Source organism: Microcebus murinus, chromosome 13, assembly GCF_040939455.1.
Source record: "Microcebus murinus isolate Inina chromosome 13, M.murinus_Inina_mat1.0, whole genome shotgun sequence".
Lineage (NCBI taxonomy): Eukaryota > Metazoa > Chordata > Mammalia > Primates > Cheirogaleidae > Microcebus > Microcebus murinus.
In genome coordinates, this window is record NC_134116.1 from 72,890,823 (window position 1) to 72,917,066 (window position 26,244).

Consider the following 26,244-nt stretch of genomic DNA (forward strand, 5'->3'; position numbering starts at 1 on the left):
CCTTTTTGATTTATTGCTTGTTCGTGGTCTGTATTCATGTGATTCATCCTCAATTCCATTTTGCCTTTTATACCAGTCAAACAAGGTACGCAGAATGGAAGGCAGGCAATACTCAGACAGGGAGCTCATAGAGCTGATGACCTACAGAGGGAAATGCAGGACATTGAAAGGCTTTCCTGGCACTGCCAATGACTGAGAAACTTTTTTTTGCACAAATAACCCCAAGCACTATGCACTATAACATTTTATTTATCACAGTCCTTTCTTTCATAACCTTTATTAGTACATTCCCAAGAGCCCAAGTCTCTTAATGTTGGCAGATGTTCTTCATATAATAATAATTTTGTGGTTCAAGAAAGTTAATTACTTTGACTCCCTTTCATTCTAGAAATCAGATGTTAATTGCATACAGGTTATTCATAGAACTGCAAAGAAATTATTTTCCCACATTCATTTACTACGGTATCTTATACTTCTTAGGCCCTCAAAAATGCTTGTTGTATAAATACATTAATACAATTATATTAATTGTATTAGGTGAAATAAGCAAATTAGGTGAAATAAACAAATCTATAATCCCCAAAACAACCTAAGTGCTAGTAACAATGTATGGTTTTTGTCAATAATCATTCATCCATTAGTTTGAAGTATGCCCCAAGTTAGACTCAAGATGTGAATAGGCAGTAATAATTTACCCTGTATTAGATTAAAGGCAAACTTATTCCTTCTTTAAACATAAAACATGCCTTTGATAGACTTGTTATTCTAGTTTTCTTATCTGGAAAGATTCCTGATCTTTTCCTAATTACTACAAAAAAATGAACCTCAATTCATATCTTCTACCATATGCAAAAATTAACTCAAATGTGTCATAAATCTAAATATAAAACCTAAAGCTATAAACCTTCTGAAGAAAACATAGGAGAAAATCTTTGTGATTTTTGGATTAGTCAAGGATGTCTTAGGGATGGCCCCAGAAGCAACGCCCATAGCAAAATCTGATATACTGAAAGTCATCAAAATTAAAAGCTTCTGCTTTTAGAAAGATACTGTTAACAAAGTGATAAGGGACAAACCACAGACTGGGAGAAAATATTTGCAGAACATACATCTGATAAAGGCTTTGTATCTAGAACATGTAAAACTACAGTGAGATAGGTTTTAAGTACCTAGTTAACAAACCATACAAGCAAATTATGATACCCAGTGCTAATGAGCAGTGATAAAATGCGCATGTTCATACACTGATGATGGAAAAAAATAGGCATAATATATCTGGAAGGTAATTCAGAAATACCTACCAAGAACCTAATAACAATCATTTTCAAGCAGGCCACGCTTAGAACTTATCTCAAATACATAATTAGAGTTGAGCAAGGATGTTTAGGACAGCATTACTTACAGTGAAAAAAATAAAATAAAGTAAATAAATGGAAACAACCTAAATGTCTAATAATATGTAAATGGCTTAAAAAGATGTGGAATGTAGTGAAGACTGTGAAACCATTAAAAATCACATTTCAAAAATATTTAATAGCATGAAAATGCTCGTGATATGTTAAGTGAGAAAAGAATGAGAAATTATTTAATTGGTATGATCCGAATTTGGTAGAGGCACTATATAAATATGCGTATACAGAAAATAAGACCAGGAGAGGAAGTACTAATATATAGAGTGCATGTTCAAACCAGGGCTTCTCAGGAGAGAAATCACTAGAGGGAGAGGGTAGGTGGGAGCTTAAGAGAAATGAAGGTAGGATTTTATCTGGACCTATTTTAGAAAGGGTAGAAACTTGAGATGAGAACCAAGGGAAAAAATAAGCAAAGACCTGAGGCAGAAAAGCCTTTGGTAATGAAGGTACAAAATGTTAGTAACTGTTGATAATGATTATAATGATCAATGTAATGAAGGTTTTGAGTGAACTGAAAGAAGAAATATCTGCCTGGTAGGAAGGGTTTGGTTTGCCAGAGTGAAGGAACATAATGTTGAAAATGTTTTCTTTTTTAGAAAGTGGGAAGCCCCTAAAGATTTTTGCAGAGGGACGTAAGCCCGTACAAACAGTGTCTGGGAAGGTTTCACCGGCAATGAGTGACGTGGAGGATACAGACACACACATGCTTGAACTGCATGAGGTTACTGCACCGGTTCCACGCACGCAGTGATCTCGGCCTGTGCCAGGAAGGTGGCAAAAGAAGTGGAAATCCTTAGTTAACTTAAAATATTTCTGCAGTTAAGCAGGCCAGGTTTAACTTCCTTTTATAAAGCAGGAGCTGAAGTGTTGCTTCATGTCAATAGGATTTTCCACTGTCACATTTAAAAGCAGCCCTCAGATTGAACACAACATTGCTTTCTTCCTCAGATTTTATCTCCTCACAACCTATTTCATGCTCCCTCTCCGATGATGATGGTTATATGTACATATACAAAATTGTGCATTATCTTTAGTTATGGGTTAATGTAAGTTAAAAATAAATAGGCTATTGCATTTATTGCATTTGACCTGCTCTGTGAACCTAGTCAGCATTAATTTTTTCAAAATTCAGACACAATCTAATTATTTTAACAAACAGTCCTCCTTTCCCCCATTCCAGTAATATCTACAGTTAAGACATATTTTCCTGCTGTGGCCATGAATATGACAGCAGTAACTTTTTGGAAGAAGGCTAATCATGGTGTCAAGGGAGTAATTCACTATTTCAAAAGTTTTCCCAGCACAAGATAGGGTATTTCCCTAAGTCACCATTACCTAAAAATGATTTGAATGAGGAAATGAAGGAGGTTTCTCTCATAGAGGAAAAAGAGGTCAAAATTCATAGTATGACTGTGGCTGACCTATCTTCATTATTGCATATGTAATAAAATCCCAAAGCACCTACTATTATATTTCAGTAACTTAAACTTGTTTAAGCTGGGGGAGTCTAAGGGGACATGATGACTAAATGTTACTAGGGTATCCTAGATGGTATCTTGGGATAGAAAAAGAATATTAGGGAAAAGCAAATGAGATACAAACAAAGTCCAGTATACAGTTTAGTTAATAATGAGGTACCAATGTCGATTTCTTAATTGTGACAAATGTACCATGGTAATGTAAGATGTTAGCAATAGGGGAAACCAGCAACTGTCTGGACTATCTTTGCAACTGTTTTGTAAATCCAAAACTCTTCTGAAATTAAAAGTTTATTTTAAAAAAACTTATTTACTACAAGAGATAGAAACTTATGTTTGACTCCTAAACATCTCTGGGTAGAACACACAATGTTCAGCTACTGCACTTAGATAGAACCCTCATTCTCCATAGAGAATGTCTGTAGTGTTCATCAAATTTCTATAATAAATTTTTTTATAATTTTTTTCTTTCAATTAAAAAGTCACCCTGAAGCCATTCTTGGTATCAGATCTACTGGGCATAGCAAAACACTGAGACTGTCTCAGAAGGGATGAAAGGTCAGCATAGGGTGGATGTGTGTGTTTTTCCATCTTTCTGTTACTGCCCTTTCCAGCCCAGACTTTCAGGAAGGAAGGGTGGAATTTGCAAAGACCTGGCCCTCAAAGCTCAGGAAGGGAGGAAGGTCTAGCTGGCTTCTTGGTTACTCAAGTCCTTCATTTACGGGAAGCAGAGCCAATGGTGAGATGAATTCTAGCTCTGTGTTGCCGCTGAAAGAGGGCAAGCCAGTTTACAAAGATGTTCTTGTTGCATTTAAATGATCATATTCTTCTACCATAGATGAGCTAGGTACTGGGCAACATGAAGAGATGAAGTGCACAGAATTGCAGAACTATTTCATACTGATGTTTTCTTTTTTGGGGGGATAGAGAGGCATACTAAATGTACTTTGTAAATGTTTTAATGTTTACTTTGGCATTTTATGTATAAATAGGCTAAAAGAGACTGTTATGCTGTAGCTAAGACACTGAATTTTCATAAGAATTTTATTATACTTACTAAATGCAAAGAAGAAAACTTCACACATAAATATTTGAAAACTTACTCAGTCATTCCATATTTTACAGTAATGAGGCTAACTTCTCATAAATGGTGCATTTAACAAATAATTTTAAAGTAACTCCACTGATGGTCTAATTTCTCAAATTCACATGGTCAAGTAACTTTGGGGGTTCATGGTGCTCACTATGTAATATCATGAAATACTACTTAATAATATACTAAAATAATTTCAAATGCAATTTATTTTTACTTGATCACATATCACACTATTGCTAGATTATAGTATTTGATGAATAATGACAAATATTTAAGGTCACTTTATTACAAAAACTTAAAAGTATAAAAAAATCTATATAGCAAACATATCTTTTCCTGCAAATTAGGAAAAGATCATTATTTGACTTCAATGGTCCACTTTACAGAACATAGTGTTCCCCTGGAGAATAATTTAAGAAATGCTGACTAACACTAATATAAATCCAATACCAGTTAAGTTGTTTTTACCCTTTAATTGCTTATATTTTTCATTCTACATTTTAAATTAGACTTTCACCAGATTGTAGCATTAGAAACAGTGTTGAAACACTAGAAGTGCATCTGCTTCCTTTTCCAGAAAATTACTACTACCCAAGATGGTAAAATGTGATTCTTGCTCTGTTATAGATGTTTGGATATATTTACCATGTGCTTCCTGTTTTATAGAGGGCATTTTTAACACATTAAGAAACTAAATTGCCACAAAGTACATAAAACATAACATCTACAGAAAAACTCCAATAAAGATTTCGTGGAATGTTTGAGCAAATTATCTGGAATTTATAGGTATGACACCAATAAAGAATGTAAATCACACTGAGTTGCAAATAGCTACAAGTTAATGTTCTCAGAACTCTATATGTGATGACTGATGTTTCACGTGCCATGTTTTCATAATTTCACTGGTGTATTTGGACAATCAGATGGTCCTGGGTTCAAGTTGCAGCTCTGCCCCTGTATGAGTTTGGCATATCAACATTTCTCTGAAGCTCTGTGTTCTTGGCTACAAAATAGGACTAAGAATACTTACTTCACTGGCATTTTATGATGACAAAATGAGATGCTGTAAAATATGGGGCACATAATAGGCCTTAAAATATGTCTGTTTCCTTCTTTCATTTCCAAATATGGAAATTGAAGCACAGAACAAAAAATGACTGTGATGAGATCACAGGTTAAGTTAATGAGGGAATGAATAATAGGAGTTGATGATAATTTTATTCATCAGGGCCGGAGAAATGTCACTTTCTAGGTATACTGTGGGAACAAAAGAAAAGCCCCTTCTATAGCTTATCCAAATACAAACGCTTGGGGCTTCCATTAGAACCCTTATAGCTTAGTTTGTGTTCCCACACTTTTCTGACTCCAGCAGATGTAAACACAGGGCCTTTTGCCTGGTGCCTTCCAAATGCTTAGAGGTTACTGACCTGTGCTTGTCCCACATAAGACCCATAAGGTAGTGAATATTTGGCTCCCCGAGTTTGCTGCAGGCAACAGTTCACTCCAAATCCAATGGGAAGGACACTGAAGATAGTAACTTGTAACTATTCTGGAACTAGAATAGTTCCAGATGAGAAAGGGGAGAGCAAGGTTATACAAGGGCTTCATGTGTTTTATGAACCCCTCTTACACTGAATGAAGTACAAGAGCTTAATAGTGTGACTTGCTACCAAGTTGAATAAAACCAATTGCTATAATGTCCAACACATCCACATGTTAGGTTCAGGAACCTCAACCACTGAGAAAAGTGTGGAGCCCAAATATAAGTGAAAAATGGACACAACCCTTGGTAGCATCTAATTATCAGTTATCTGTCCTCCTTCCTGCTGGTGTCTCAATCACTCATGCATTGGTGATGCTTCCTCGTCCCAAATCACTGCCAACTTTCTTCTTCATCCCTGAAATCTGATTTCTGCTCTTGCCATGCTACTGACACCCTTATCTGATAGATCAGCAAAGACAAACCCAATGGCCAACCAATAGCCTTTTTTGCAGTCATTTCTCTTGAAATCTCCTGAACAAATGGCACTATTTTCCAGTTTCTCCTACGATGCTGCCCTGTCTTAGCCTCTCGTAGTTTCTCTTATTTTCTGTACTGTTCCTTATGAAATGCCAAAGCATGGTAAGACAATTCACCTGTGATAATAGGCTATGAATTCCAATTCTGATTCTGATTGTTCTGGTACAAGTTCTTTGGGAGGCAATCATACTTTACTATGCAAAGAGGAAATAACTTTCACTTGCTGTATGAGACTGTTTTAAGAGACAAAGTTAGAGCAATACTTGGAATAGAAAAACATCATGCAGTGTACAATTGTATTATTTAACTCATTGTATATTTATGTCATCATTAGACAACACATAAACAAAAGTCTAAAAGCCAAGGGAAGAGAAAATCAACAAGAAAGCATATACATGTAGCTGGAAGGTATGTGAAAGAATAAAGATTTAGTTATTACTTTATTCAGCAGCCAGATATAAATGCATCTAGTGACTGTCACTAATATTAATACATTCTTCAATAGGTAAGGGTCACAAAATCCCTCAGGTAAGCGTCACTTTTGGAGTGTTGCTTTTCACTTTTTAAAATGGGCTATCTTGATATGTGAGCTGCATTTGATCACCACCCACTAAAGTCCACACTCATCATAGGCTGGCTTTTTTTTCATTGCATTCTACATGTCAGTGAAAACCCACTGCAGCAAAAGGCTTTCTCAAAGCCTCCTTCCAATGAGCTGTTAACTGTGAACCTCCAGTTTTCCCCTGTTTGCATCTTCCACGATGTTCCTTCACCAGCTGCTTTCATGGGCCATCTTGCCCTGGAAAACTGTGTCTTCCTGGGTTTCTCCCATTTGTTTGGCCACTGTTTTTCTGGCCATTCTTTTGTGGAATCTACCTCCTGATCTTAAACTCTACATGATATTCTTCATTCGTTTGCTGTATTCTCTTTCTAGTTCAACTCCCTCTTGAGAACCAATAATTCTTAGATTTGATCTTTTGAGGTAATTTTCCATATCTTTGTTGCTTTCCACTCTTTTTTTTCTCCTCTGTGTATTTTCAAATAGCTTGTCTTTGAACTTACTGATTTTTTCCTTTGCTTGGTCCATTCTGCTGTTGGGAGCCTCTAATAACTTTTTCAGTTCGGTAAATGTATTTCTCAGTTCTAAGATTTCTGCTTGATTTTTAAAATTATTTCAATCTATGTTAAATTTTTCTGGTAAATTTCTGAATTGATTGTCTGTGTTATCTTGGAGATCACTGAATTTCCTTAAAACTACTATTTTGAATTCTTGGTCAGAGAGCTCACATATTGCTGTCTTATTAGGGTCAGTTACTGGTTCCTTGCTTTGTCCATTTGAGGAGATCATGGTTCCCTGTTTGCTGTTGTTTCCTGGAGGTATATGTCTATGTTTTTGCATTGAAGAATTCGTTACTTATTCCAGTCTCATAGAGCACTTGATACTCCCTCTATTATACCCTTTACATTGAGGTATTACTTTTGGAGGCATCTGTCTCTCTTCTAGGATTGAGAATTCCTTGAGGATAGGAATTCAATCTTATTTGTTTTTGGAATTCCAGCACCTCGCATGGATTCTAGTATTCTCAGGCACTCATTGTTTATTGAATTGAATAGAAATTATTCCAAAATCATGATTTAAAACCACAGTTACCTTTTGTTTATTTTTCACCCAACTAATATTGATTCTTCTTATATAAATTGTTTATAATCATCCTTTTTTGTGAGTCTCATGGCCTCCATTTTAGTTCAGGCCCTTTTAGCCTCAAATCTTTATCAATATCAAGCTCCTAAAATGCTTCCAGCCTTCAAGGGTTTCTCCATTACTCCCTTCATAAACATTGTCTCCTTGGACTAACATCTAGTTGCCACTTTGATCCCTTTGATACTGGTATGTATAGGATAAAGCCCCAGTGTACTAGGATTAAGATCTTTTACAATCAGCACCCTTCCTACCTATGCAGACTGATCTCTTTCCTAACATTCCTAGACTGTAGGAAAAATTTATGTCTCAAGGGAAAACTAGAGCATACTTCTCAAGTAGTTATCTGATTCTGAGCCTATTGGGGCTCTACACTTTTTAATGCTTTTAAGCTATTTTAAAACTGTGTAAATGGTAGATAACTTATAGCAATGCAAAATAATTCTTGTCTGTAGACACGAAAAAACTGTCTAGTGAAGGTTCAATTGACTTTCCTCTTCCTGTGGAAGAAGCCAGTTTTGCCTCTAATTGCACATTTACTTCGATATTCCTGATTTATAAATGTGTTTGTTTGGATTTTCTTCTGAATTGGTTGTAACATACCTCACTAATGAGTTAAATAAAATCTTTAGTACATGTTTATTTTATATCTGTATCAGTTATAATGTATGATTTTGCCTTAATCTTAATTTCTTTAAGATTATCCTTCAACAATACATGCCTTCTGCCCCAACTAAATCATTCCTTTTAGCAGTCCACCAGAGATAACCTGCAAGGCCATTTTTCTGTTTGGGGCCTTTGCATAAACTGTTCCTTTCTTCTGAAATTTCCTATCTTCCTCATACATAATCAACACCCAGCAAAACCCTATTGATTCTGTTGTTTTAGATACCCGAAAAACTATGTTCTCTTCTAGAAAGCTTTTTGTAACTAGGCAACTGGTCCTGAAGTGCATGTCTTTTGTCCCTGAAGTTTCATACTGTTTACCATCTGCACCTTTCGCATGGCACTTCTTACACATGTAGGCCTATGTCAGAGCTATTTGTGCACTGTCTTATCATCTTCTGGGTCTGAAGTTCCTGGAAGGTGGAACACATTCCTGGGGACCCAGGTTCCTTAGGACCACATTCTTACATCTTTGTCCCACACAGAACTCTGTGTGTGTGTGTGTACACACAATAAATGTTTGCTAAATTAAAGAACTTTATTACCAGGACAATTTTTCATTCATTTTACATGCTAAGCCCTGATAGTTAATTTAGTCATTTAAAATCAGTTAGTGCCAATATACATCTTCAAAATGCTGTCGGAAATCTTTTCTACTTTTATCGGTTCTTGGTACTTTCTCACTAGCAGGGACTAAAAGTTATAGCCCACAAGGCTCTGAACATCTCCTGCCTGAGCCCTTCAGGCCTCCCTGGCTCCCCAGGGCAGGGCAAAGCTTGCTCTCTGGGGGCTTACACCACACTGGGCCTTCTGCATTAGCTTACTTACTAGCCTGGAGTTATCATTTATCTGATTACAGATTTTTTAATCTCTCCCACTAGGCTGGGGGGCCTCTAGGGCAGGCACTATGCTTCCTTCATGTTTGTTTCCACAAGCTGGTGTAATGCTTGGCATGTGGTAGGTGCTGTGTACGAATGGGTAAAATTCATGTTTGTGAAATTTGTGAAGAGCAAAATTCTGGTAATGAGGTTAAATTAAGGGCTATTAAGCAAATAGTTAATTAAGACTATACAAATATAAAATATAAAAGAGAACTTAAGAAAACATTAAGCTTTAGCCTCTAAATTTTCCAATCTTTCTTATAGCTACATGTGGTCATGTGATTAAGATCTGGCCAACTGAGTATAAGTAGAAATGGTGTGTGCAATTTGAGAAAGTTTTTTTTTTTTTTTAAATAATTCTTTTTCTATTTATTTTCCCTGCTGCCTAGAATACAGATATAATGGCTGAGCTACAATAGTCATACTAGATCTTGGGAATGTAAGCTATATATAAGGAAGAAAAAAATGTAACATAAGTCCTGAACTGATTTCTTCTATACTTCTTGAACATTAGAGAGAAATAAACTTCTATCTTGTTCAAGAAGATTTTATTTTGTCATTTGCAGCCAAACCTAATCATAACTGATTCAAGATCTTGGATCCTTTACCTGTTGAAAACTCCCATCTGAATTCTCATCAACCTAGTTTTCAGAAACATAAACAGGTTATGGAGTAAAAAGTACAGTCTTTATAGTCAGAACATGTGGATTTCAGTCTTGGCTCCTTCAGGTTTTAGTCATATAATATTGAGCAACTGCTCTGAGACTCATTTTCACTAAATGTAATATAGAGATGATGATTATCTTCTTTTTGGAGTTGTTGGAAGGATTAAGTGATGTCAAGTGAGATAAATGAGAAGGGGCTTGGTAAATTATAAAATATTACATGACTTTTTTTGCTTCTATTTATAGCAAGAGGGAAATGAATCATGGGCTGGTTAAATGGAAGAGTAAACAGGCCCATGCAGGATTAGGCAGTAGAAGTGCAGAGGCCCAGCTCTACATACCCTATCATTCATGCTTGTGACATTTAAAAGAAAGAGATTGATACAAATATCTTCTAAAGAGGAACCAGTCGTATGCTATTCAAAGGATGTGCTAATACAATGCCTATCCCATGGACAGTATTAAATAAATGTTACCTCTCCTATTACCACTATTCCTAAATTACAGCAACGGAGTCTATACTACTCAAGATGGCCTCTCCAGCATGTTCTTTTCCATAGACAGACCTCTGTGGGAATCCAGATTAAAACCCTACTGTTTGGAATCAGAACAAGGGAAATTACATAATTTGAATGTTTATGCCAAAAGACAAAGAGACCTTGATATACTCATGGCCTTGACAATGGAACCATGATTCTTAAAATTTGTTGGTTCAAACAGTAGATGAGCATTACCTCAGTCTGTCTTGTGTTGCTGAGACTGGGTAATTTATAAAGAATGGAAATTTAGTTCTCACAGTTTCTGGAGTCTAGAAAGTCCAAGATCAAGTTATCAGCGGGTTTATTGTCTGGTGAAGGTTCCTCTCCACTTCCAAGATGGTGCCTTGATATCATATCCTCACAGGACGAAAGGGCAAAAAGAGACAAGCCCCCTCTGTAAAGCCCTTTTATGAGGGACTCTAATCCCATTCATGAGGGAGCAGCCCTCATGGCCTAATCATCTCTTCAGAGGCCACATCTTAATATTATCACACTGGTAACATCTGAATTTGGGCAGGGATACATTTAAAACATAGCAGGCACTTTGATTTTTTTTCACTGAATCCACAGGGGGACCAAATTTTTAGTCCAGCTTCTCTATGGCCTGGTAGTCTTGCAATCTCTTTAAAATGAGATAGACTTTGTAGATTGTCTTCTCTCATGGTTCGTGTGTGAGTTTATGATTTGATGATCAGAGGACAATCCTATGTGTCTTATTTGAAAGTTCTTAGTGACCATGTTGCTATTGGTTCACTCCTAAAATGTCTTTAATACATAGAGATTTGTACAAGCCTTTATGTACAAATGAGTCATGGGGGTCTTGCTAAGATGAAGACCCAGTAGCTCTGGGGCAAGGCTGAAATGCTGCAGTTATAACAAGATCCTGGTGATGCTAATGATGCAGATCTACGGACAAGACTCTGAGCTGCAATGTTAAAAGTAACCTGGCTAATTAAGTGTCAAAGTTGGGATTTAAACCCAGATCTGTCAAATTGCAAAGGCTATCTCTTTTCCATGATGTTGAAATTCAGAAATAGAAAACTGAATAATAAATGAGAAATTGTGGTGAAGACCAAAAAATTATTTGGGATAACTATTATTTGCAATGTTAAAATTTAGAAGAACTGTTTTCCCAGAGAATAAATAAAGAGGTACATTAAGCTGGAGAAAAATAACATTTTTTGAGGAAAAGACAGTGATAATTAAATAGGATAAAGGGACAAAGAATATATAACAGAGTGAAAAACTATAGAAGACAGATGATAAATATTTATATTCTTAAAGAGAACACAGAGAGCCACAACTTGCCACATGTCCAAAACGGTGGCCCCAAACATTGTGTACCATATTCTCCAAGGGTCTCGGACCACCCCAACACCTGCCAGATGACAATAGCATCTGACATGACTAGAGAAGACAGTATGATGATACAGAGAGATGAGACCCATCCTCCATCTCACCAGTGTTCTAGAAAACAGTCAGCTCTGCCAGCAACAGAGAGCAAGCTCAGAGCCACACTGGACTTGAAAGGCTGAACATAAGCATGAAGTTGTGAGGTCTCCCTCAGGGAACAGCTCATCAAATAGAAAATGGAGAATTTTGTCTGCATAGGAAATCGTGATGTTTCTGGATCACACGAATCTGGACTTGTACAGCCAGAGATATATTCACATTAAAGGCAATTTCAAAGCCTTACAGAAAGTGTTCTCTCTGTGTGTTCTTCATTAGACCATAAAAAACATCACATTAGATCAGACTGTGACATCCAGCAGTATTTTGTATTTGACATTGGCACCAACTGAGATTTTTGAAGAACATGTTGTTCTGTCTTTGGCAGAAGTTTAGGAAACAATCATAAGCACATCTCCAGCTTCCTCTGATGTCCTGGTATCCATCATTCTTAAATGTACCTAGAGCCTTCCTGCAGTTACTGAACCAGGATCTATCAGATCCTGACTAATTATGTTTATTAATACTATTTAGATTTGCATGTCCTTCTACTAGTCCTAACCTACTTTCAAAGGATTTTCTTTGTATTTATTCTGTCTTAAATTGTTTTGTTTATGTATTATTTTCTCTATTAGAATATAAGGTCCTATACTGTTTTAAACTTATCGTTGTGGTGGTTTCTCTCTCACAAGATTGTGAATTCTTGACGGTCCAAAACTTATCCTAGATTTTATGCCACTGGTACCTAGTACTGTGTCAAGCAAATAGTAGGCACTCAAAAAAATGTTGGATAAAAACAAGAATAAACTCTCTAGTGCAGAGATCTGATCATAGCATAATGTCATTTATTCAGAAGAATCTCAAGTTTTTGAATGGAATTTCCTTTGAACTATCTTTTCTTAATTTCTTTAATTCTATTATACAAAGATTTAGGAAACAATCAATTCATATTCATATTATCTATTCATATTATCCCAACACTTTCCAGTTCTTTCTTATCAAATTGATAGACATTTACTGATCTTCTATAAACCACAACCATGAATGCTGTAAGGCACACTTCCTAAGACCACATACCTATATACTCTTCGAGGGACTTCATCGAAACAACAACAGTGAACATCTGGGCCTTGACTTTTGTGCATTTTGAAATAAAAAAAACAAACAGAATACACATATATAACATATCACATACTTGGTCAAATTGGGGGTCTTCTCCACGTTGTAGAGATTTTGTCAATGGCTTTTCCTAGAAAGAAAAGAATAATATAAGAATAATTGTTAGACGCTCTTAAATACTATTTAAAAATGCCAATATTTCTTTGCTTTTTCTCATTCATTTCTCCCTTTATGGAATGAGGAGGTGCTAGGTTTTAAATGAATGAGAAATTCTCCCTGAGCTATTCTGACCTTAATATGTAGTGTTCATTACCACCATGATTCTTCCTATTCACCTTAACAAATATCTCTTTGACCAGAACATTAAGAGTTGATGCTTAGGGAAACTCAAATTCAAACCACAATGAAATATCACCTCATACCTGTTATAAAGACTTTTATCAAAAAGAGAAAAGATAATAAGTGTTGGCAGGAGGTAGAGAAAAGGGAACCCTTGTATGTTGTTGTTGGGAATGTAAATAACCATTATGGAAAACAGTGCAGAGGTTCCTCAAAAACTAAAAAATAGAACTATCATGTGGTCCAGCATTCTACCACTGGGTATATATATACAAAGAAAATGAAATCAATATGTTGAAGAGATATCTGTGTGCCCATGTTCATTGCAACATGATTATTCATAATAGCGAAAATACAGAATCAACCTAAGCAGCCACAAATGGATGAATGGATAAAGAAAATGTGGTATATATACACAATGGAATACTATTTGGCCTTAAAAAAAAGGAAATCCTGTTATTTGTGACAACATGGATGGACCTGGAGCAGCAGTCCCCACCCTTTTTGGCTCCAGGGACTGTTTTCACGGAAGAGTTTTTCCACAGACCGGGGCTGGGGGCTATCATGGGTTAGAGGGAGGTGGTGCAGAGCTCAGGCAGTATTGTGCAGCCTGTTTCCTAACAGGTCACTGACCGGTACCAGGCCACAGCCTAGGGGTTGGGGACTGCAAACCTGAAGGACATTATGGTAAGTGATATAAGCCAAGCACAGAAAGGCAAATACTGCACAATCTTATTTTTATGTGAAATCTAAAAAAGTCAAATTCACTGAATCAGAGTATAGAATGGTGGTTTCCAGGGACTACTGGGGATTGGGGGGGGGGGAATAGAAGATGTTTGTGAAAGAACACAGAGTTTCGGTTAAACAAGAAGAATAAGTTCTGGAGATTGATTGTATAATATGGTGACTATAGTTAATAATATTGTACTGTGCTATGGTCTGAATGTATCCCCCCCAAATTCATATGCTGAAACCTAACCTTCAAGGTGATGGTGTTACAAGATGGGGCCTTTGGGAGGTGATTATATCACAAGGGCAGAACCCTCATGAGTGGGATGAATGCCCTTATAAAAGAGGCCTTAAAGCCGGGCGTGGTGGCTCACGCCTGTAATCCTAGCACTCTGGGAGGCTGAGGCGGGTGGATTGCTCAAGGTCAGGAGTTCAAAATCAGCCTGAGCAAGAGCGAGACCCCATCTCTACTATAAATAGAAAGAAATTAATTGGCCAACTAATATATATATATATATATATATATATATATATATATATATATATATAATTAGCCGGGCATGGTGGCACATGCCTGTAGTCCCAGCTACTCGGGAGGCTGAGGCAGAAGGATTACTTGAGCCCAGGAGTTTGAGGTTGCTGTGAGCTAGGCTGATGCCACGGCACTCACTATAACCTGGGCGACAAGTGAGACTGTCTCAAAAAAAAAAAAAAAGAGGCCTTAGGAGCTTGTCTGCCCTTTCCACAATGTGAGGACACAGTGAGAGGGCATCATCTATGAGGAAAAGGTGCTTACTAGATACCAAATCCATCAGCACCTTGATCTTGGACTTCCCAGTCTCCAGAACTGTGAGCAATAAATTTCTATTATTTATAAGCCACCTAGTTTATGGTAATTTCTTATAGCAGCCTGAATGGACTAAGACATTGTATACTTAAAAATTGCTAAGAAAGTAGATTTTTAAACATTCTCACCACAAAAAAAAAAATAAAATAAAAAGAATGTAAGGTGATGGATATGTTAATTAGCTTGATTTACTCATACATATATCAAAACATCATGTTACACATCATAAATATGTAATTTGTATTTGTCAAAATTTTAAAAAAGAATCTGATACTACAAGTGGCCCCGTGTTTTCAATGGAAACCACAATAAAAACCATAGAATTTATTTGAAAAATTTTAGTATTTATCTTGGGACTTGACAAATAATAGAAAGTTGAAAGTGATACACTATTCTAAGTCTCTAGATTTAGAAACAAAATAAATTCTATGTATTAGATTGGTATTAAGGGACAACCTACCAATCATATATTTACTAGGTGGAATTGGTGAATTTTGGGCATGCGATTTGTCTTGCTTCACATCTAACTCTCTGTAAAAGTGATGTGGGTAGTGACAAGGGTCTATAGAGATAAGTCTCCCTAATCATTTTATCATTGTTTACATTAGGAAGGCTTAACTCACTTTCAAGCAAGGCATTTTATAATTACTTACCCTTATTTGTATTTGTAAATTAATTCTGATCTAAAATTTGGTTCAGGATTAGAAACCATGCAAAAATTATATATCAAAAAGGAATAAATTTTATTTTGGCCAATGTAGGTGCCCTAGAAAGACTCTATTTGCTCACATAGACCCTCTCATTGTGAGTCTAGTCCCTTTTCCAATCTTGTCCTACACTTGCAAAGACGATATGGACCTAAGGCAGATGCGAGCCCAACCCACATCCCATAGAGTCTTTGTTCATGAAGAAATGCAAATGGAGGCTCATCCAGGATATCTGAAGTTTTACTAAAAGCCTTTTGAATCAACTACTCTGTCTCATTTGCAAAATATACAGCTTCAAAATGTGATTTCATCTAAAATAAAGAGAATACTGTGTTCTTATGGGTTAGTAAACATTTTTTCTTCAAAGTATGCTATTTAGAACATACTAGTGGGAGAGTGGATACCAAAATATAGGCAAAAACAAAGAACAGTTAAAGAAACAACAGATTCAACTGATAACATAGTCAAGGACTTTTTATGAGTGTCACCTCTCCTTGTTCATTATTGAAATCTCAGCTCAACTCTCACTTCCCCAGGGAAGCTCTTCTCTGAGCTGTTCCCCAACACCAGGTCTGCCCTTCCCTGTTACAAGCCTAAAAAGCTCCACATGCTTTTCCTTCCACAGCACTTCCCAGAGCGTGAAGTCACATCACAGTGTAGAGTCATGTTGCAGAATTACACATTCATGAGAGATGTGCTGAGCACCACACCTCCATGAGGCGGCAAGCCCCAGAAATGCAGTGACTCTCTCTGTTTCTCTCAACATTTAGTAGTCACAAGGCAGAGCATCACTTGTTGCTGGCTACAGATTTGGCAAATTAATAAAAGCTCTAGGCCAGGGGTGTCCAGTTTATTCAAATATGAAGATCTCTTTGTGTGTGTGTGTGTGTCTGTTTTAAGTTTTAAAAAGTTTTTATACTTTTTATTGTGGTAAAATATACATAAGTATACAATTCAGTGGCATTAAGTACATTCACAATGTTGTTCAACCATAATCACTATCTATTTTATTAAGATCCTCTTTGTCTTCATAATGCCAGAAGTTTTCAAAAAGTTCTGAACCATAAAACACATACTCATATCCCAAACATACAAGATAGTGATTTTATTTTAGTATCTATTGTTTAAAATCATGCATAATGACAGAGAGCTAATGCTATGGCTCCAGTGACACTTTTAAATGGCTCTGTACCAGAGTAGCAGCAATACTTATTTTATATATATTAGAAAAATGAGAATACACCTATACAGGAGATCATAAAACTCAACCAAAAGATACTGCTCAGTACACCTGTGGGTCTGTACACCCTCACAATAGCTCAGGAGTCCACACCTTGGGAGCTCATACTGCAGTCCCCTGTTACTATCACCTGAAAGAGGATCCTGTCACAGTGGGGGAAGGAAGATGATTATGTTCACCCACATTCCAAAGCTTCCCATGCCTAAAGGTTATTTTTTTCTCACTACAAATTGGGTGGGAAGCTGATAACCTGACATTTTATGCTTACACATTTTTGCATGTATATGAAGGTAACAACATACTGCAAGTCTCACTTTCTCTGGTAGACAAAGTTGATATAATTTGTTGCTATGCACAAAAGTCAATCCATTAGCCAAGAACCTGGGTTGAATGCCCTCAATAAAATAATACACTAAGTTTTCCTTATCTGTTTTCACATAATATACTGTCTCAATCATATTATTTGAAGACTTAGTTCAAATGTCACTTCCAAGACAAAGCCCCTCCCCAGTCTTCCCTGGCAGAGTCACCTGTTAGTTGTCACATGGTGCTTTGTTTGCATCTATTCTTGTCAGCATTTCTACCGTGTTGTAACTTGTCTGTCTCCCCCATACCCTAGTACACAGTTGGGACCTATTGTCAGGGTTTGTTAAATGGCTGGCTATATCCTTATGCACTTGGGAAGATAGCTTTGGGCACAGAGAATCAAGTTTACATTTTAACATTACCAAGATTATCTTTGCATCAACACAGATCTTATCAGTATAATGAGGCTTAAGAGTAGGCCTTGGGGAGAGTAGATCATACTGGCTAAAATATAAAGAGAAAAAGAAAGATGGAAGGAAGGAATGACAGAAGAGAAGGAAGGATAGAAGGAAGGAGGGAAAGAAAGAAAGAAGGAATGAGAGAAAGAGAAAATAAATGAAGAATGGGGGAAGAAAGGAAGGAGGGAAGAAAGAATGAAGAGATAAAAAAAAAAAAAGAGATGAAAGGGAAAGAGGAAAACTTGCCCCAGCTCAGAAAAGGGCCATCTGAATGCAGGGCAAAGATCAGTAAGGCTCAGACCTGCTTAAGAAAAGAGAACTGCAGAGGCATGGTTCTGTTTGAGATTCTCCTGGAGGAGACCAGTGGCACAGAATCCAAGGTCTGCACATTCAGAACACCCTGGCTCCCAAAGAGCATTAAATAAGTAGTAAAGCAAAATTAACACAGAATAAACAATGGCTATTTAACCAACAAGTTAAAACAGACTGTGGCAATGGAGGCTCAAAATAATGGTGTTATTTGTCAAGAAAGAACAGTATACCTCAAGTAAGAACAGAAAGACTTCATATACTTTCAAGATTTGTACAGTTTCATTTATGTGAAGGTTCATTAATTGAATATATTTGCTTTAGCAAAATAATTCTGAAATAGCATAACTTTGAGGTGACTGATCCCTGAAAAATTCTTAGCTGTCCAAAACTGGAGGCCTTAGGCAGTGACTCTACCTTACCAGACACTCTAGTTCACTGGGTGACAATGAGCAAAAGAGGACTTGGGAAAACAAAAAACACTGGGAGACTTGGTACTGGACATCAGTGGTGTTCACAGCATAATAAAAAAGAAAACTAGATATTATATATCCCCTCTGATAGAAAAGTATGAAATAGTCTTAACCAACCAACCAACCAACCAACCAACCAACCAACCAACCAACTCAAACCTGAATCTGACCAAGCCTTTAGATCTCATTTCCAATTTTTAGGAAATATAACAATTAGAAGAATATGTTACACTGTGCCTCAGAGATGCAATCAGCAAAATCCAGACTGAAGGAAACTCAGTGGGAAAGAAAGATGTTTCTTTAGTAAATAAGTCTCCAGGAGGGAGATAAAGAGAAACGGAGGGGATCCTGGTGATCTTTTAAAAAGTCTTTTGCAATGTGTGGATCTTATATGGATCCTGATTCAAATAATTTGTTAAAAGAAAACATGACATTCATGAGACAACTGGCAATTTGAACACTTACTGGACATTTGAGGATGTTATTAAATTTTTAGTTGTGGCAATAGTATTTCAATTTTGTTCAAAGAAGAATCTTTATTTTTTTAGAGATACATACTGAAATGCTTAGAGATGAGATGATTAGGTTTCTAGTACTTGCTTCAAATTATATTGGGGGAGGTGCAGGGAGTGTGCAACGAATTGGCCATGAGTTGATCATTGTTGAAGATGATCATAAGGTTCATGACACTAGTCTGTTTGCAGATGTTTATGTTTGAAATTCTCCATAAAAAAACAAACAAAAAGTGAAAACAGGAGTTCATGATGTATTACTTATCATCGCTAAAAAGAAAAACCTTATAATAGCTCTTTTAAAGATAGTAGAAGCCATTCTCAAAACTTAATTCAATAGCACTTATCCAGTGTTTTATCCTTTCCTGATGGGGTTGCAGAAGGAACCCCCTCTCCATTTCTTCCCCTTTACAGATAGGATTTGGGGGGCAAATATCTCGCCTGCTGTGTGAGAGGTGAGATGCAGTTCTCAGTCTGCACTCTGGGCTTTTCTTTGAGTTTTCTCCCCCTGAATTAAAGAGCTCTGCTGTCCTAACTCATCCAAGGGGGATTTTCTCCAGTGATGAATTCTATAGGACTTTCAGTATTTCCACGGGGGAAGAGCAAGGTCCCTGTCTGTGCTTCTCACACGTTGGGGAATTCCAGACTTCCCCACCCTCCTCTTAAAAAAGGAAAAAGACTTAAAAGTAGACTCTTGTGTCTACACAAGACACGAGAAGGGCAGAGGAAAGCCCTCAACTTCCACTTTAATTTTAAATAATTCCAGTGTGCACTAGCTACATTTTCACTTCACAATCTTTTCACGCCAGGTATCTCTGTAATCTCTATGAGGAAATAAAGATGGCCACACAGGACAGCCACAGGCCATTAGAAGTCTAGAGAGAGTCTTATGTACCAAGGGGTGTTTTATTTGAAGAATAAAAGGGGCTCATTTAATAAATCATTTTCTACCTCTGACTTTTTAGCAGGCACTGCACCCCCAGCAAAATTCCAAGTGTGCTCCATATGGGTAAGATTTCACTAATCTAGAAAGATCCAAATCATTACTGCTCTCAGAGACATTTCAATAAATGTATTTAACTTGGCAATGTTATTGGAGTTAATATGAAATTATTCAATTGGTTAAATATATCACCAATGTGGCCCAACATTCTATTTTAATGTCTTTTAATTATTACATCAGTTGCATATAACAGTTAAGCGTGTGGGCTTTGAAATCTGAGAAGCCTGAATTTGAATCTTAGGCCCTTCACTTACAACATAAAGACCTTACTTAACCTCTCTAAGCTTAGTTATCTTTTAGGTAAAATGGGGATAAATAATACCAGCCTACATCATAGGACTGAAAAATGAATGGTATACAGTACTCAGTAATTGACTGCCATTGCTATTATTAAAATTCCTTTTAATATCACTAGTATTAGAATTAGATAAGATTAAAATGTGTGCCCTCTTTCATCATGTTCAGAAGCTGAAGCTAAGTTCTACGTTTTTTCCTGGGGCAGTGCATACTCCTGCTGACATTAATTAAAGCTTTAATTTCAGTTTCCTGGAAGCTTCCAAGTGTAACTAGAAATTTGTATTACAGAAAATAGGAAAAAAAATTATAAAGAGTAATTGCCCTTCTGTCTTAAAAAAAAAAAGAGCCTAACATTATTACAATGACTTTTATTCTTAATATGTAATTTAGAGGAAACCTTTTAATTTAATGGCGGGGTGGCTATAAAAACAACCAAGTTAAAAAAACCACAGCAAAACAACCAATCACTAAACTTCTCAGGTCTTGAAACTACAGTGTTTTTGATTGTAAGATCATGTTTATGCATAATCAACTGAAGGTTTTATACCATCAGCAGTGAAATTTTATAATACAAATGTCTGGTCTGAGTAGTTAACAAGGATTTCAGAACAGAATTACTGCAGTTTGGATCTGTCTTCTACACCACAACGTGAGAAGATACTGAGCAGGGAGCTGCCCTGTCCCCGGGTGATGGCGCCTTTCACAGTAGAGAGCTGTGCACCCAACTATCAGCACACGGCACCCTGCTTCAGTCTGAACCAAAGAATAATGGGGTTCAAAATGTTTTCATGTCTGACATATTCTTCTCTCCACACCTTATTTGTGCCAGTTTTGACTCAACTTTGGAAACAAATCTAAGGAGTGAGCCCAAAGACTTACAGCTCTGAATCCTGACCGTTTCTCCCCAAAAGACAACCCCAATGTGAGGGGGAATCAGGGACCCAGGGGTGTGATTCATCTTGAAGACATACGCTGGTCCTGTCGATTGCCTGCTCAGATCATTGGCAGAAGACTGAGCCCTTGATGCCCCTGCCTTCGTTTTTCCAGGTAAAAATGGACATCACCCTATGACACCCTGACTAGGCTTCTATTAATAATAAAAACTAATGAGCAATAGTTTATTAAACTCTTGGAGATCTGTGGAAGAAGTATGCTTATAGAACTGCCAAAACTATTTCCCTTTTGTTCTATTTAGTTATGAAAAGAAATTTCCTTAAGAAAAACAATATGTGCTGATTTCCCCCCCAAAACATTGGGGGGGGGACCCAAGACCAAGAGAATGATGTAGAAAGTATCTCAAACAAGTTAAAGGTACTAGCAGCGGGTGAGACACTGTCCAATATCCTATGCCATGAAAAGTGGAAGGCAGATACAAATCTGGAAGGAACTTTTTTTATTTTAAGTAAAATCTCTTGAGATGATCTGTCCTATTTGAAACGGTTTTGCTCATTTCAGTGGAGCTTATTTCTCTGCCAATTTAACAATCCATTATTTGAACAGTGGAGGGGAAACTTCAATTAAATTCAACTACCAAGTTAATCTTCATTTTAATTGAACAAAAGAGCAGGCATTCTTAAAAAACATAAAAAAGCCAAAAAAACCACAGCAGCTACCAAGAAATGTAAGAAGATGCAACCTTTACTCTTTTGTTTCTGGGTTCTATTCTGTTATGTTGGCGTTTTTGATTTTATTTGACCCACCAAAGCCCTGTAACAGTGCACGCCTATGTTCACTCACTAGGCTTCAGTACAAGTGGATGGATCTTGGCCGCCCCATCAGCGGGCTCCTCACTGCTGCTTGTGTCTCACCTCCCCCTCTCCTCTTTCTCTCAGTCATCTTCATGCTTAAGCCTTTACATCTCAGAGCCTTCCTTGAGCTCACATCCTCCCCTGGCTGAGGCTTCCTTTCTACTCCTCCTCTCATACTCACTTCTCCAACGGGTGATCTACACTTCCTTCCCTTCTTCCCCTATTCTTGCTTTGAAGACCTTCAATATGTCTTTTCTCTCACCACTAAAAAGAGTCTCTTCAGAGACCCCGGTAATTTTCTAAACAGCAAATCGGGTGACCATTTTTCAGTGCTTTTCCTCCTAGATCTTTCAGCTGCATTGAGACACTACTAGTCACTCACTCCCTTCTTTTTTTTTGTTTTTGTTTTTGTTTTTTGTGTTTTTTTTTTGAGACAGAGTCTCGCTTTGTTGCCCAGGCTAGATTGAGTGCCGTGGCATCAGCCTAGTTCACAGCAACCTCAAACTCCTGGGCTCAAGCAATCCTCCTGCCTCAGCCTCCCAAGTAGCTGGGATTACAGGCATGCGCCACCATGCCCGGCTAATTTTTTCTATATATATCAGTTGGCCAATTAATTTCTTCCTATTTATGGTAGAGACGGGGTCTTGCTCTTGCTCAGGCTGGTTTCGAACTCCTGAGCTCGAGCAATCCACCCGCCTCAGCCTCCCAGAGTGCTAGGATTACAGGCGTGAGCCACCGCGCCCGGCCACTCACTCCCTACTTTGCACTTGAATCACCCCATCTCCCACCTGCCTGTTCTCCTCCCACTTCTTAAGACATTCCTTCTCTGTGACCTTCTTACGCTAGTCTTTCTCCTGAAATGTTTGTGTTCCCCAGAGCTGAACTGCCTTGGGAAAGCCTACTGGAACATTCCAACCCTACCTCCCTTCAACCCATGTGATGACAACTTAGGAATTAAGTAGAAATTCCCAAAGTCGTCAGAAGATATCACCAAATGGAATACCGTGTTTTAAGAAGTTTTAAAAATTGGAATGTACTAGATATATACTGAAACAGTCAAGTAGCTAATAAAACATAAGTCAAATTATTGTTAGTATGACCTATGGAAATCAAAACTTGTGCTGGTTAAAATTGCCACAATGCTATAGTAAAGATTGGTGCTACCGAAAGTTGTATTGATGACTTTCAGAAATTTCAAGATGCAGTGGGTGGAAACATAACGATGTCATATCATAGTGATTGTAAGGAATAAGCTGTCAGTATTTAGAATTATGCCATTATTACTGAATGTGCTTTTATTGGCATTTTCTGTAATTATAAAACATGATGATATATTTTCAGATCATGTTTTGTGTTAAAAAAGATGTCTTTGTAAATGATAAAAAAAGTATTTAATAAGAAAGACCTAGAATGAAAATACCTTTAGGAATAACCTTTTGCCCTTCTCAAAAAGAGGAAACTTTGATAATCTCCTCATAAAGTCACTAGACATAAAAATTATGGCCTTACCAATGAATGAACTGAACCGAATACTATTAAATTGAAGTAAAAAGCCTCTTGATATTTTGTATTACTTCATGATACTTTTCACATCATTTATTTGCTATGAGGTTCAATCGGACTTTTATTACAGTGGTATATTAATCTCATTTCACAGCTGAAAAAGTACTGTTTAGGAGCCACAAAAGAAATGTTTTTCATCTATGTGATTCTAAACATACTCATTCCAAACAAACTTCAAGTTGAACCACATACATAAAAAAGCGAGTTTATGAGCTCCTCTGAAAGATCACCTCATTCAGCAGCTAAATGAAATCTTTCAACAGTTATCTCTGGGTTCAGCCACTAACAATGCTTTGTTTCTGGGTTAGGGCAAATTTTCAAGTTTCTGGTGAATGTCTTGATAGATTATATAAGGGAGGTGGCAGGCTAAGCCACTTTACTAAGAAACGGCTATTTTAAAAGTTATGTATTTATTTATCATTTGAAAATAAGCCAGTATGCTGTCAAGTGTGATATAAATATTCCCCATCTGACCAGCACTGTTTCTTAGTCTCCTTTCAGGAAAGCATTACTTTGATTCTATCACTACACTGCACTGGGAGCTAAATCTAGAAATTATTTTTATTCTCTATATATTTCCCTTATTAGGTTTGTTGAAGCAACAGCAGCCTCTATTTAAAGAGGAGTTTGGCCAAAAAGATTAGCTGATTGTTCTGCTGGGAAACTGCCTTGACTCCACAGTGCAGAGAGACATTAAGGCTGGTGTTTCTGCTATTTACACATCCTTAGTTAACAGACATGTAACATTTGCTTAGTACAGGAAGATTGGAGTGTGTGACAGTGCAGAAAAACCACCAACTTGTAAATGTGAGCATGATAAAATATTATCATAAAATATCACATGGTTGAGGGTAGTGAATAGTTATAAGGCCATGAACATGATTAAATACAATTGGTTTTATGAAGATCCACGATATAAATATCCAAACTTAACTAGAGGCAGTCATTCTGTCCTTTAGTTCAGCAGGATTTCCCTATTCACAAATTCCTTACATATCAAAAAGTGTTCTAGATGAAAGGATCCGATATTTTCAGATATCTGTAAGTCTGCAGTCAGGCATCTGAAAACGCGAAACACAAGACTATGGCTTAATGTTCAATCTCTATATGGTCCAGAGTTTTAAAAAGCTCTTTTATACCTATAAACAGAGTATATCCTAACCTTGGTCTGTTACCTCTCATTAGATATGGTCTAAACCCACAAGAGGAAGCTGGGGTGGGTGTGCACTTCACTTGTCAAAGGCCTTGCTTACTTAGAATCACAATCCAACTCATCAAAAGGACTAGAACCACTTATTGCAGATAGTTTGCTGGTGGTGGCCCACCAGAGTCCTTATTAACAGCACAGTGTCCTGCTTAACTTCAGGGTTAACTGGAGAGTTGTTCTGGTGCCAGCTTTGTAACATTGGCACCCAGGAGGAGCTGGGAGCCTGAGACCTGGGGCCAAAGATCAAAGGTATGTCAATGACATGACTGCCTAAACCTGGAACAAAATTATCATGCAGTAATGCTGTCATTAGCTAATTGCTTGGCCTTTTCATGTTTGTGCCAGTTGGCCCTGACTGACGTTCCTACAGGTTTGGTCTTAAGGCATGACATATTTCATTAGAGATTCATGATGTGTGATGCAATAGAATTTGGCATCCCAAATACTTCAGACTCTGTACCCCAAGAAAATATATTGTGTTACTTCCAGTTTACTTTTAATCTTATTGTAAAACAGAAATTCCCTTCATTGTTTCTTTCATGTCCAGCAAATGAGCTAGCTCATGTTCTGTTATTTTTAAGCCTCCATTGAGCATGACACAGTTAGCACTTTTATGAATGATCACACAGCTCGTCAGCCCACACCCATGCTCCCAACCCAGCACACATGCAATATCTAAAAGATCCTGCCTGCATCTTGTCCATTGACCATTTTGTGAATAAGGGCTATCAAGGCTTAAGCAATTCTAATAATAAAATTCTCATTTTCACATTGCTTTTCATCACAAAAGTATTTTTAAGTTCTAGGGTGTTAGAGGAAGATGAGCCCGACTCTCTCACTGTATCTTAGTCTCTGCTGAAGGACAAGATGAAAGGGAGGTGTGTTGGGTCTTCTTTTGAAGTCAAGCAGATCTTTTCCAGCTTTCAAAGTCAAAAGAGAATAAATTACTTTCTTTCTGAGTAATTCTTTGTCAGGTAAATTAGAATTTCTTCTTCTTCTGCCCATTGACATTTTATGCTGATAGACTAGATCCAGATGGAATTCCTGGCCTGATCTCCAATTTAGCTTCCACTGTAGCTCCTTGAAAGGACAATAGAAGACTAAATCTACGCAGACTCACTAAGCCCTGAATTTTAACTCAGAGATGCAAGAGTTAATTATATTTTTATTTCATTTGTTACATACACTGGAGTTAAAACTGGGCCTGGCTGCTATCACTGTAGAGATGAGAAAACAATGATGGATCACATTTAAGTGACTTTGCCAGAAACACAGGTTAGAGGCAAGGCTACGATACAAAACTAAGTTTCTTGTGTATTTGCCCAGTCACAGGAAAGAGGGTAGACAAAAGAGGCCAGCCCGAGGAGTGAGGCTGACATTTTTCTGAACTTGCTTTACTTAGTTGAATGACGCAGCCTTTCACATTTGGGGCCACCTGGCATCCTGGCATAACCTCGCACCACGCTGTTCCTACTTGTCTCT

General features: G+C 37.2%; 1 protein-coding gene across 7 annotated transcripts in view; it reads right to left on the reverse strand.

Moving 5' to 3' along the window:
• The window catches only part of FRY (FRY microtubule binding protein), a 407,943-nt gene that overhangs the window by 160,370 nt on the left and 221,329 nt on the right, over nucleotides 1-26,244 (reverse strand). For all 7 annotated transcript variants that reach the window (XM_076009508.1, XM_076009506.1, XM_076009505.1 and 4 more), the window contains 2 exons: nucleotides 13,101-13,154; nucleotides 2-141 (listed from right to left, as the gene is read on the reverse strand). In XM_076009508.1, the coding sequence (XP_075865623.1) occupies nucleotides 2-141; nucleotides 13,101-13,154 (194 nt within the window). The remainder of the gene's footprint in view (nucleotide 1; nucleotides 142-13,100; nucleotides 13,155-26,244) is intronic.